Raw genomic sequence first — 14070 nt, forward strand, 5'->3', positions numbered from 1 at the left:
ACACAGTGTGACACTTACTGTCCAAGTCTGTCTAACCAATCATCTGACCATAGCCATAGCTATTAAGAGGCAGAGTAGAGGTGGGTCCCAACGAAACATGAGTGCATGCACGCACCCCTCACAAACCCGGAGACCAGACTTCATGGACCGTGCACAGAAGCAGGTGATTGCGGTAGAGGAGTGAGGATTCCCAGGAGGAGCTGTAAGCTGGTTCAAATGATTAAGCATCAGTTTACAAATCTTCACACTTTTGTTTTGTTACACTTAATAGCACAGAACTGTGTTAGAAAGGCTCCAACTTGAAAGGGACTTTGATCATGACAGTGCTCTCCATCTCCAACGTGCCAAACCGGTGTTAAACCCTGGTCGGTCTCGTCCTTTGGCTTCCATCCTGGGTTGGACCTGCACAGGGAGCCTCCACGGTCCGTCTTTGAAATGAGCTGTACTGGTTTGAAAAACACATCTTATAACCTCAGATCAGCAGCAGTGGCCACAGAGGGGTAGAAATAAACACGAGGCCTGAAGAGAGCAGAGTTTTTACTTGATTTACCAGCTTTAATGTATGTCATATTATTAGATTATATTGTAATTACTGACGCGTTATTGTGTAAGTCACATGTAATATTGCAGCTCATAAAGGTGGAGCTATTAACTACCTTAGACATTTATAATTAGAATCACTGCTGAGCAGTTTGCCAATTTCCCATCAATAAATCATGAAAGAGTCATGATTTTAATGTGTTTTGTTTTATTCGTCTGATTAGTTAGAATAACCATCAAACAGGTGTAGTGGAGTAAAAAGTACCATATTTAGCTCTAAGATGCGTTTTGACAGGACGGGAGGGGGTTAAAACGTTTCGTAAGCCGACGGAAGATGACCAGTGTGACCAGTGGATGTAAAACACGGGAGCCACAGTCTGGAGCTACGACTGTTCTTACCAGCTGTTTGGTCCATAACGACGATCCGCGGCTGGCGACACCGCGGCGCGTAATCTCCGGCTTTTCTTCAAAGGCCAAACCTTCAGTGTTGCACTATTAAAGACAATCAATTTCATTCATCTCACCAATGTTATAATCTTATTTTAAAGAAATAGTTGGCACACTCCAAATGAGCCACAAAGCACAGCTACCGGATGCTCCTTCGCTTCTTCTTCTTCTTCGGTTTAATGGCAATTACAGTCAGGAGCATTGTCGCCACCTACTGTTGTGTTACAAAATGTTTATATTCTTGATGTTGGCGGAGATGTTTTCAAACTGAATTTTCATTATTGTGTGAAAAATGTTTTAAGGTCGATATGTTTAATCTACAGCTCATTTCTTAGTAACTTTCAATTTCAATTTAATTTAAAACTTTGGACATACCTGATCAGTAATTTTCTTTGTGTCTAGTATTTTCTGCATTGTAGATTTATAATGAAGACATCGAAACTATGAAATGACATGTATGGAATTTTGTAGTAAACAAAACAGTGTTAAAGGAAAAATGGTTCAGATTTTAGATTACTCAGATTAGCCACCATCTGCCTTGATGACAGATTGGTACAGGACAGTATTTCTAGCAGCTTAACCAGTTTCAGGTGGTCACCTGGAGTTTATGTTCATTTTCACACAATTATGTTCACTTTTTATGCTGCCAACAGATGTGTCCCACTTCACCCAAATCAGCTGTCGCCACCGCATCAGATGTGGCTGCGGTCATGCTGAGCCCGCGTTCATTTTGCTGTGGCAACCAGCTGCCTTTCAAAGCCCTGCAAGTTCTGGTTTACCTAGCTGAAGCATTTCAGATCAACAGCTAGCATTAATCTAGTCAGATGCTAGCGACCTATTTGACAATTCAGCAGAAGACTTGCACCGATATAAAATGTAACCAAAGCACAAACTACAAAAAAGTGCATGACAAAAATCTGTTTATGAAATGTTCTGTGGCTAAAACTAGAAACAGTTTATAATGTAATTTCAATCACAGAAATGCAGCTTCCACAATATTCACTAAAAATCCCAATAAAGTCAAAACAGAAAAAACTATTATATAATATTATAAGCTAAGTCTAAATTCAGAGATAGCTCCTCTCTGCAATGAGGAGGCAGAGGCTACTTTGCCAGCTCTAGACACAAAGACAGATGCCTCGACTACAGAGATGTGGACGTTTTTACATTAGCACACTCTGCTGTACTGACCTGTTATCACCACTGCAGGTCAGCAGTTAGTAACCCTACATGTCTGAGTGAAGCACTTAGGGGAGCAGCAGGTCACTCCAGGTTTTACAAAGCTTCATCATAATTGTTTCATGAGTAGAAATGCAGACATGTCAGGTGCATTTGCTGCTATAACTGTTTATGCCTTGTTAACCATTTTCAAAATGCTGATAAGAGAACAAGTGCAGCATGTCTATAAATTATAATCATAACATGCTGCACATGATGCAGTTGTGCTGTAGTTGTTAGAACTAGAAAATATCAAAGTTATTATAGAGCTACAAGACAGAATTTGATCTAAATAACACATTTTTCCAAATCTAAGAATTTAATCTCTTCACTGTGGGACAACACAAACTACGTCTTACACAAGGTCATGAGAAGCTTTAGACAGTATCTACACCTTCAGCGCCGTCCACTGCACTTGCTTTGATGGGAAACGTTTGCAACTAGATCTATATCAAACAAACCAATGAACTGTCCCCTTCCCCACATGCACCAGATTATGTTTGAGTCTAGACAAAAGGCCCCATGTTGCAGGCTGGTGGATGCACATTACTATAGTACCGTATGTAACTAATGTCCTGCTGCAAAGCCCAGTTCATGGCCTTGGTAAATGCTTAATGCAGCCCCACCCTGACACCACCCCTCACTCCCTGCCTCAGAGCTCTCGGACATGGCGACAGTGGAGGAGATGCCAAAGAGGTCGGGAGGTTAATTTGTGCTCCATCCTGTTACCTGTTAAGTATTAAAGCTAGAAGAAGATAGGATAACGAGAGGCCCAGCACACCACATCTATCCTCTATGAAAATGCGCTTCTTCCTTCTGTGGATCACAAATTGGTGGCGTGTGATGGCCTTTGTTATTAGTACAATAGAAATAATAGAAAACTGAATAAATCATTTGTGGAGAAGTGCTCTGTTAGAGAAGTTGTTTAAAACCTGGGTCCTTTCTTGACTGACTGCCTTGTGTCCACTGCTAATCATTAACCCTCCTGTTATGTTGCGGGTCAAATTGACCCACGAACATAACTGCTTTAAATGAGACAAATATTTGATATGAAGACATGAACATAACAGGAGGGTTAACCCCTGATCTGAGTTTGTTCCTGTAAGTATAGACAGTGTTGTCACACAGTTGCCATGTGACTGTACATGCTCACCTAGGAAGCACACTGCGGTAAAACAGGAAACATGTGGTCAACAAAGGCGGTCTTGACCTGTGCTCGTCTCCTACTGGAGCAGTTTGGTCAACAAAAAGTGACACTTGAACTTAAACAACATAATATTGAAATCATTTTCTTGCAAGGTTCCTGAAAACTGACTGAGGAAATAGAGGAAGGCTCGGGACTTGGTTGAGGTTGAGAAGTTTCTATCAAGTCAGTGATTTTTAGAGGAATTTCCTAAAAACACATTCTCACTTTGATCAAGCAAGTATTCAAAAAATTTGGGAAAACTGTTTATATAAGCTGAACTGTATGCTTACTTGTAGGCAAACTTTACATTTTTGAGTGTGGACTGAAACACATTCGTTACACTAGCAACTAATTGGGATTAATAGCAAGTGTACAAATTAAACACTGCCTCCTATTCCCTTGTAATTATAGCCGTATCATAGATGCAGTCATGTGCAGGAACCTTGGGAGGAGTTTATCGCTATAAACAATGATGGGAACTGTAAAACAAAAGAAAGATTCAGTGACCAAACAAGAAAGAATCACAAACACACTGAGATGAAGTTGGTTTCCTTTTATAAAAAATTTGTGAAAGAGGGAAATACAGAGATAGAAATTGCACATTAAAGGTTTTCTTTCTCCTAATACACACTATAAAAATACAATTTGTATTTCAGAGTACGGTGTGAATAGAGACCTACTGATTCAATATTGTACAAAACTAAATCAGGGAATGTGTGTCTTTGGTGTCCTCCGTCTTCCCCTATCTCAGACCTACAGCATGTTGTCACTGTAACGATTTATCGGTTTAATCATTCAGACATGTTGGGGGTGTGATGCCTCAGTCCAGTTTTAGGTTGGCGGCAACACAAAGCGTCAATAAACCTGTGGCCCTTCATTGTCATAGCTCAGAGAGGAGTCCAGGTGTTTGGGCTAAATGAACACATTCTTCAAGACAAATCCTCAGCGACTGTCTTGAAGTCTAAACACACAGAAAAGGCCCCTCGCAGTTGTGTTACTGCAGAGACGTTGTGATTCACCTCACACATTTCCACCTCGGTCACAGTGCTTCATCCACACTGCTGATTCACATTAAAGGCACCTTTCAGTGCCAGTAGAGCGCATGTCATCACGGTGTGTCAATCCGTGGAAGGAAAAAAAAAGAGCCCGTTTAGAAAGAATAAGTTGTCTCTTCAACTAAATACGCTGAGGTTCAAATGCTTGCCCCAGTGAGCTTCATAGTCAGTCGGAGGTCTTGTGTTCCACAGTAAAACAGTCTCAGAGAAAGATGATCTGAGCCAGTGTCAGAAGAGACCTCAGCCATGGCCTGCAGCCCTCTGGCCGTATATTTAGGGCAAGGAGATATTTTCAGCCAGAGGCCAACTCAGTTGCAGTCTTGTCCTTTGTCAACACACTGAGTCACACAATAACAAGAAACTTCATTGTAACTCAGCCATAGACTGACTGTGTGATGTGCTGCAGGAGTCATTCCGGTAAACGTTTGGGGTGATTTGCAGGCTTAAAAGAAGTAAGCCCACATTTTGACTTTCATTCTCAGGAGTCGGAAATTAGCCACAGGAAAATTTTTTAAAAGTCACTGTGGTAATTGTATAACTCAGTGTTTGGACAGTATGTCATGCTGTCTGTTCACATAAAGACTGGGCTAATAAGTTACAACAGTCATTTCAAGTCCTCTGACAGATGAACTTCCTGTGCTGATAAGGCTTGTGAGAACTGACTCATTTACTGAAAGCATGTTCATGCAATTCCTCTTTCTTAATAGCGCCTTTAATGAGAAAGAATAAGAAAAGAGGGTTGTTGGAAGTGGCTCCGATGAGTGAACAGATCTCACACACACACACACACACACACAGTTCCTATGGTATCACTATGGTTTGAGCTCATGCTGCATCAGCAGTGTCAGCAAAACAGGTGACTTTGCAGCCATTTTGACAACTCTGACAGTAATGCAGTTCTTTTCTTCAAGTGGGAGACTGTCAGATCTTCCAGACCCTGAACTAAAACAGGAGCAGCTTTCCCCACTTGATTACTTGCAAATACAGTCTGAATGATAAGACAGAGTTTGAGTTTAATGCCAATAGGCTCACAATGACAGTGTGCTAACATGCTGATGTACAGCGGGTTTGTTGGGCTGTGTGTGTGTTATCATAGCATGCCGACATGTGCTAATTAACGCAGAGGAATGATTTTCTTTTTAAACCAGCATTAATATAATTTCCTCAGTTTGTTTAAAAAAAAAAAAGCAGGTGATTTCCATTTTTTAACTGGGGACGATTAGGCCCAATCTGCCCCCCTAGTGGATATTTTAAATCCTCCATGAAGTCCAAAAGAAGGTAGACTGGTGTCACAGCCAGTGCCCACATGTATGTGTCAGTAAGCCTCATTTCACCCTGGTTACCTGGAGATGTTATGATCGACATATCACCAAAACCATACTTTGTGGGATGCTGAAATATTTTTAATACTTTTGTTGAACTTCCTGATCTATCACAGATGCTGTCGTTTATTTAAAAAAAAAAAAAAAAAAAAAGACCTTCATGAAAATAAAGCTGCTTTTTTATTTTCAGGGAGTCGTGAACAGTCAATGCGAGACCAGGCAGGCAGAGTTGGGACTTCCCCTCTCATCCTGATCACGCAGTTAGTTTGTGTGCAGACAGGATGGTGTCCCTTCTGGTCGACCTGAACTCACTTGTGCATGTACAGTCGTATAAGGCCGGCTTTGTGCAGCTTCTGCCACAGGTCCATTTCCAGAAGCATGTCATGGTTGACGAAGAAGCTCAGTGGGTGGTAGCTGTGGTCGTAGTAGTGGTCAGAGTACTTCCTATAGTCTGGGGTTATGAAGCCATATGCACTCACCTTCATCAACAAAGCAAAGACAAAAGCCACACAATTAAATCTGACATCTGAATACCTTAAAATCTAAACAGCTTTCAGCATATCAGCTTTCTTGTTTTGGCTTGGCTCCGTCAGCCTTAATCATTTTCCAGCTTATTTCCAGCCCCACAGGTTGAAAACCAGATGCGACGGATGTGAGGGAATCAGTGGGTGATTTGATAACTAAACCATAAAGCTGGCATGCTCAAGGACGACTGCATAGATCCTGAGGGCACAGCACTGTGGTCTGAGTGCATCACTATCAGCTGCTAATCAAGCCTGCACAGACATGCACGCTTCTACAAGGGTGATGGCTACGAGTCAAAACATTTACACATTAGCAGGCAAGTGCAGCCTTGCCCCATAGTAAATAAACAGCTAAGAGACAGTAACATACAGTGGAGCAAAGACGGCCGTTACCTCGTCGCAAGTGTGCAGTGCAGCCAACAGCATCACACCACCTGTTGTCGGACGGTAAATGTCCTTATATTTGGTTTTCAGAACAGAAGATCGTAGGAATCTGAAACAAAACAATCAGAGCTCTAGTAACAGAGGTTTCAGGGACACTGAAGATTAAATAAAAGTGGAGGCAGGGGGGAGGAAAGTTGCTGCCACCCAGACCTCGCAGTCCTCGTTTGTGGGAACTTCCCTCAGCAGCTCACTCTGGTTTCAGCCTCTGCTTTTCATCACATTTCCAAACTATTTGAAACGTGAGCCCTGTTTTCATTCTGTTCGCCTGCTGTGTCAATAATTTGCTCACCTGTTTCTGAGGTAACGGATGAAATCGGGGTGGAATATCTTGAGCTTTTCTTTTGACACATCCTTTCCAAAGTACTTGGATGGACTGTGGAGGAAATATGACATTACAAAAATCACCCACTTTCCCCAGCACACAGTTAAAAGGATCATCAGAGAACAACTGGCTATTCAGAACTTTACTGACGCCAATAACCTGAATCTAGAATATTTACATGCTAGGGCAAGAACAGGGACTTCTTTTCTTAGACAGTGGTGAGATTAGAGATTGTGCCACAGTGAAGTTTGAGCTGGTCTGTGTGTAAGGCAACAGCAGTAACCACTCTCTTGCACAAGACAGATGCTCTGTGTAATTGCATGGTGAGAAAAACCTTTCCACAGGGAGGAAACGTCTGTACAGCCCTGGTTGTAAAGTAAGAAATCACGCTCCTTTTATTTAAGTAAATTTCAGTCAGACTGGGTCAGATCGGCATTAAAACCGTTAGCATGGCTAAACATTAATTAAGCACTAAACTTTACAGCTGAACATAAAACATACAGAAGAGCCATCGGATAAAGGAACTGCATGATTGGTATGACAGCCTGTTTAGTGGGACTTACTCCTTGGTGCGCTCGGGCCCCCTCTCTACTGGAGTGTGTGTGGCTGCCGCCTTTATCAGCAGGTAATCACGGTCTTGATCGGGCAGGAAAACGTATCGCGTTTCCTGTTGGAGAACAGAAGAGAGGGTGACGTAACTCAGGCCTGATTCTTTAATGTCAGCATCTTATGAGGAAAACCCTTTAGTTTCTGTCCTCACATTGGACACAGGGGGTCCTCTGTACCCGTCTCGTGCATAACTCATCATGGAGTTCATCAACGTGTTGGTGGAGAAGGTGTAGTGGGTGGTCCGGGACCCCACGTCCTGCTCAAAGCCCTTTATGATCGCCCCATTGGTCCTGAAGTGTCAATGAACATACACAAGCACAAAGACACGTAGAAACAAACACAGAGTTGTGTTAATTATCCTTTAATCCATCAGTGAAGTCAACAAATACATAGCAGAGTGACTGAAGTCTGTTACTAAACCCACAGGGTTTAAAAAGAACCATTTTGCTTTACTATGCAGGATTGGTTCACAAAGCCAGAGCCCACCTGAAGACGTAGTGATGTCTGTCGATCTCCTCCCCCTTCTTTGAATCCTTCAGTATGCCACCATTCCCCACCACAGCACAGCGGATACACTTGGATTTACTGTTGCGAACCCTCCAGTCGTCGAACATCTGCCCATTAGCAGAGGAGTTGAGGACAGAGAGTGTGTTCACCAGAGCTGTTGAAACACAGAAAACAATCTTTACATTGTTTAACACAGCAATTTAAAAAGGTTTTTACACAAGGCCTTGAATCTTTAAAAAAATACATTTTGTGCTTATGCAATTGCATCCGCCCACAGATTTGATCATTTGCAACTGATGTAAAAAAGAAAATCCCAGGATACACACACAGCTGTGTCTTTCTATAGTTGTGTGGACACTGACTGACATAATGAATTCCCTTTAGCCCCTGACCTTGCTTGACACCAGCCCTAACACCAACATAAATCTAACTAAACCCAAGCACAGAAACAAGCACTCACTGTTGTAATCGATCCCCCAGCCATGTGGCGCTGGATACCTGCTCAGACGCTGGTGCTCTTCAGAAGTCGCATGTTTGGCCCATTGCAGGACTGGAATACTGCTCAGAAACAGCCTAGCAAATCCAGATTCTGCAACCAGACTTCGGATACCTTCTGTGCAGTCCTGTGGGGAGCAGGTAACACAGCCTCGCTGTTGTCAGACCACATATGGAAAGTCTCACCTCCACCCTCCACAACTTAGTAGCCACAAGTTTGTTTGTCCCACGCAATCATTACAAAGTTCCACTCAGCAGGTTGCACAGCCTCAGTATTAACCACTAGACTCACTGGAGATGGCTCGCTAGGAATTACACAGCTAAAAACAGCTAATGACAGGAGGGAAGTTGGAGGTTTTATCAGCTGAGAGACCTACTCATTATCAAATTTACCTGGGCTCACTTTGTTGATGCATAAAACATGAACCACAGTGGGCAGCCAGTGTGGATGCTGAGCCTGTCAGCACTTCAAACCTGTTATTTGCTCCTGACTATAATCATATACTGAGTTTGTACAATCTCTTCAAAGCCTAATCTGCAGCTAATCTAAGATAATACTTGAAAAACAAATCGATGTGTGCAATGCAGGAAATTCTCATGAAAAACACTGACTCACCATAATAAGTCATTTCATTAAACTTTTACAAAACCCTCTGATTTCTCTGAGTCATTCAAAGCCTGAGTAATGTTTTCATCCTATGTACTGTCTCCTCCTCCCTATTTCCCTCAGTGGACCATCTGACAATGCAGCAGAAAGGTTCTGCCTTGGTGACACATTGAGAGAGTAGAGGAGAAACACAGTCAGGTTCTGGCAAACACAGCTCTGTTTTCTATTCAACACATACTGGGAGAACAGACCCGCCCAGTCCAGCTGGCTGCTGGACGGCATCGCTAGTGTGACAGAACACAAGCATCTCACAACCTGTTCTCGCTTCCAGCTGCTTTCACACCTGTGTTAACACTTTAGTCCCAGTGTACTGAATATTCACATTGAACAGTCTACACTTTGTCATTATTTGATTAAAGAATAAAGTTTGTAAGATCCTCTTGTCAACAAAACACTAAGTACTCTGTGAAGCCTGTGACTAAACTATTACAGACAGCGTTACTGATGAAACACACCATCCCACCGTCCTGCTGGCACAAGTACTGAAACACCAAATGTAGATCCATCCCGCTGCGGTGAGTGTACATTTGTGATCTGCCTTCAGTGGGAATCAGTGTCTCTGCACATACGTATAGGCCTACACAGACAGATGAACCCTGATCAGACAGACTGTGCACAGTAATGGAGCTTACGGTTTGTGTAGAGTTGTTTTCAATCATGTAAGTGTCTCCGATGAAGGGAGGCTCCGTAGTTCTGACTGCTGGTGTGGGCCTCCGAGGTTTCAGAGTGGGGCCTCTGGTACTGGTCCTGGTTGTACCACCACCACCAGATGTGGAACTGGACTGTGAGACATCCAAGACTTTGTGCTTTGCTGGTTGTTGCTGTTCAGCATCTGGAGATGTTCGAGTCTTTAAGGTCGGCACCAGTATGGTGTGTGTGTGTCCACCCAGACCTCCAGAGGAGAGCTCTGGCCCAGAGCTGGAGGCAGGGGGCAGGCTGCTCCACTGGGAACTGCTCTCTCCATCAAAAGGGTCCTTAGAGTCTTGTGACCCCCTGTGGAAGACAGAACGACATTTGGTTTTCTACTTCCTGTTGGCCAGATTTGAACTTTAATGTGCACAGTGAGAAAGGGCTGACTTGTAAAAGTTATCTTTCAGTGACATATGTAAAAGGTTATAGCTGGAGTCCTTCACCGTCTGTTCCTGTTATGACTTTTAACAGCACTTATGTCTGAGTCTTTACGCCTGTTCCTGTTTTAAGTATCCAGTTTTTATTTTGTAGCTTTTGAATTTCTGCACAATGATCTTGTTGTCGTCTGTCTTTATTTGCCAGGGCATCATGGAAAAAAAAGAGAGGTTTCAAACCTCAGTGGGTTTTTCTCTGTGAAATATATGTAAATGAAAGTTCTGAAGAAGGCAGCGACACCAGCCTATAAAGTCTGTGCTGCATATGCTTCAAATATTTTGCATTTCCTGCTTGTTCGCTGCCTACAATTACTACGCCGTGTTGTGCCGTTGAGGACTCCTCACTAGCTGAGCCATGAGTTTGTCTGGGATTATAATGTGACAACAGTTTGTTATCTTCAGTCTCACATGCAACAATAAACACACCAAGCTAGATTCACTATCCTCTGGAGTTACTTTTCGAGGTTATATGGGTCCGTGCCTGGGAAATGTGTTTAAAAGACTCTCAGCTGTTATCGCTAGTTAAAGTGCACTGTCCAGTGCCTGCACCATGCATAAAAACACAGGGCTTAAAGTCTACAATATAACAACACTGTGTCAAAGAGTTCCTTCAACCTGAAAAAGAAAAAACATATGCAAAAGACTCCAGTATCCACTGAGACATACAAGGTCCCCTGCATGAAAAAGGAGAGTCACACGGCTATTTATACCCAGGCATTCAGATTAAAGAACAGCTTTAAAATGCCCAAACTGAACATTTAGTGTCTGAAACAGACCTTTGAGACACAGTGTCTTCCTAATGCATCTTATCTGGGCCTGCCGGCTCTTAAGCTGGAGCTCTGCCCTGGTCTAACAAAGCTTACATTTCACATACAGTGTGTGAGAGAGAGACCACCTCCAGCAGAAGAACTGCAGGGGCTTTTTTTCCATTAGTGCAGCTGGAGCACTGTGTGGCTCCATTGTTTAACCACAATGACACAGCTAGAGAGGAAATAAGTGCTGGTTACAGGAAAAAAAGCATGGGACCTTTTATACCCTTCATGGTCCGAGAGTTTAAACCTTCAGCTTGGTCACACTTCACTGCTGAAGCCAACCTGGATCAAACTGGCTGCTGTCCTCAGAGTCTACGATGTAGGTACGTTGAGACATATGGATACCAAGTACCAGAACACTCATCACTGCAATACATTGAATATTAAAAGAAATACCGACTGTGTGGTTAAAGTTCGGACGTTCAGCTTCACTGTGAGGCTGTTTATGTCCACTTCAGTTAAACAGAGGAGGCAGAGGCAGTGTTTTAGGCTTTGCAGCCCTGCACCCCCACCCTGATCACTGGGCCTCATGGACCCATTTCTCCTTAAAACACACCCATGTTTTCTTAATGGGGACTGTTCTTAGGAAAGAACAGTGCTGACGTGTTTGTGAGACACACCTGGTTGTTTAGTTTTCTTCAATTCTGTTTGATACAAGATTTAAACCATCATTAAATAGTTCCATTATTTTACTGAGTATTACTTAACATGAATAAACAGCCCAAAGCCACACTAAGAAGCAGTTATTTGCTCCTTTAAAATGTGTTTACAATGTGATTATTTACAGCTTAGAATAGAGAAAAGCAGCACTTAAAGACCAAACACGTTCAAGTGCATATCTTTATTTCTCCTGTTAATTTCTTTAAATGTTTCGGAGACCGTGGGCGGTGCTGAGGCCGCATGTGTACGCGCATGGTTGTCCAGCACCCCCTCTGAGATCCGACGTGGGGCAGATGAGCGGGACCTGGGTGCACACCTGGTGCAGCTCGGATGATTCAGGGTCAGCGTCTCTTCTGTTTGTCTTTTTGCTTCAGACTTTAGGTTCTTTTTTTTCTCATTTGGACATTCCTGACTTTCTCTACTTTTCTTACCAAGTGTGAGACTCCTGTGTGCGCACACGCCCCGCAGTCTCATCCCCTACTGTGGGGCTTGAAGGGGCGTTTACCTGTGCCAAATAGGAACGACTGGCAGGACCAATTAATTAATTAACTAGGTTAAGTGGATTCACCATTAGGAGCACAGGTCCGCACAACTGGTAAGAGTGCGGTCAGACGTAAACGTTTCTTAAGAACACATTTAAGAAAACACTTTTGATTGGCGAATGATGGACGCACACGTGAAGCCCGCTGTTCTGCTGCACTGTCCTAAAACTGAGGGAAGATGTACGAAAAAGGGCCACAAGTCTGAAAGTCGGCACTTTAACCTCAGCAGTCTCAAACCCATTGTGCCAGAGAGCAGCAACATCACTGATCACATTTTCTGCCCTGTACGCACAAACAGTTAAACATCAGTGAGTTTTCGTTTCTTCACTCACCTGCTCAACAACCGTTTCAAGCTGTCGAGCTGTTTCACCGTGGTCCTCGCCAGACGGCTGTCCAGGTTTACACACAGGATGTAGATAAACAACAAGGAGCCGATGGTCAAGACGCCAAAAACCAGCTTACTGCGAAGCGCCATCTGTGTGAGGGAGAGCGCGACCCCGGTTGGCACTGTGTGTGTGTGCTCGCCCCACACCGCGCCCCGCCTTGTGGACCATGAGGAGGCAGGCGAGGACACCGTCCCGCCCAGGCCACTAGTCTGTGGTCAACCAGAGGAGGACGCCAGTTGGCTGTGGCGGATTTAATTAGCGCACAACAGGATCCGGGCTGCGCTTTTCTCAATGTAGCTAAAGTGTGAGGGAGAAAGACAGAGAGTTGGACAAGGGTGGAAGGGGCAACCTTAACATCCAGTGCCAACAGAATCCCAAATAAACCCCTTTTAATGAAACCTTTCCTCACGCCACCAGACACAAAGCGGAGGATCACAGCCCTTCTCATCCCCTCCTGGTTTCACTGGTCTTGCGAGTTACAAAAGAAAATTAACACAGGTGAATGTAGAAGAATCACCCCCTCTAGCTGAAACCAGGCACCACAAGGGTTAAGTCAATTTAAACCGATCTAAATAAACAAGGGATGTCAGCTTGTGGCCAGCGACCAGCACGGGAAGTCAGAAAGACTCTGACAGGAGACGCCATGCGCGGACCCTGCCTGTGAACGCTGAGTCTCTGGGGGTGTGGAGAAGCTGAAGGCATTAGCCCTCCACCTCTCACTCCCCTGTCTGTAGTGTAATAGACACAGCCTGAGGCCAGACACAGACATCTGCTCTCTTCCCTCCTCTGAAGTCTCCAGCTGCTTTCTTAAATCCAAAGTGCTCAGCAACGATCGCCTAATAACTGTGAATCAGGGAGGTAACAGCAGCTGGTGATAAGGGAGACTACATGATGTAGTTTCCCAGGCTTGTGAGAGAAGGTGGCTCCTGGCTGAGGCTAACTGGAGAATGGAAGGAATGTGTTTTAGGATCCAGTGATAAACTCAGCCCCCATGTCTCTGATAACAGACATAGCAGGAAAACTTCTGCAGACACAAATAAAACACAGTATGTAGCTTCAGCAGAGATTTGTACCTGAAATAAACATCTCTGATATGGTTGAGAAACAGAACAATATATGAGGAAAACAAAACCAATGTCTCTGACAAAGGCTGACAAATTCTCACTCAGCCTTACTTCCTTTAGTCACAGCACTTGGCTCCTTTCTGTCT

At 43.7% G+C, this 14070-nt stretch overlaps 1 protein-coding gene across 1 annotated transcript in view; it reads right to left on the bottom strand.

Moving 5' to 3' along the window:
* Window positions 1–5624: 5624 nt before the first annotated feature.
* Window positions 5625–14070, bottom strand: part of st6galnac (ST6 (alpha-N-acetyl-neuraminyl-2,3-beta-galactosyl-1,3)-N-acetylgalactosaminide alpha-2,6-sialyltransferase) — an 8618-nt gene continuing 172 nt past the window's right edge. The window contains exons 2-10 of the mRNA XM_020604791.1: window positions 12807–13157; window positions 9969–10329; window positions 8635–8797; window positions 8154–8328; window positions 7819–7957; window positions 7622–7725; window positions 7026–7109; window positions 6686–6785; window positions 5625–6247 (exon numbers count right to left, since the gene is read on the bottom strand). Coding sequence (XP_020460447.1) covers window positions 6077–6247; window positions 6686–6785; window positions 7026–7109; window positions 7622–7725; window positions 7819–7957; window positions 8154–8328; window positions 8635–8797; window positions 9969–10329; window positions 12807–12949 — 1440 coding nt within the window. The 5' untranslated portion in view covers window positions 12950–13157 and the 3' untranslated portion in view covers window positions 5625–6076. The remainder of the gene's footprint in view (window positions 6248–6685; window positions 6786–7025; window positions 7110–7621; window positions 7726–7818; window positions 7958–8153; window positions 8329–8634; window positions 8798–9968; window positions 10330–12806; window positions 13158–14070) is intronic.

Source organism: Monopterus albus, unplaced genomic scaffold (genome assembly GCF_001952655.1).
Source record: "Monopterus albus unplaced genomic scaffold, M_albus_1.0 scaffold67.1, whole genome shotgun sequence".
Taxonomy (NCBI): Eukaryota; Metazoa; Chordata; class Actinopteri; order Synbranchiformes; family Synbranchidae; genus Monopterus; species Monopterus albus.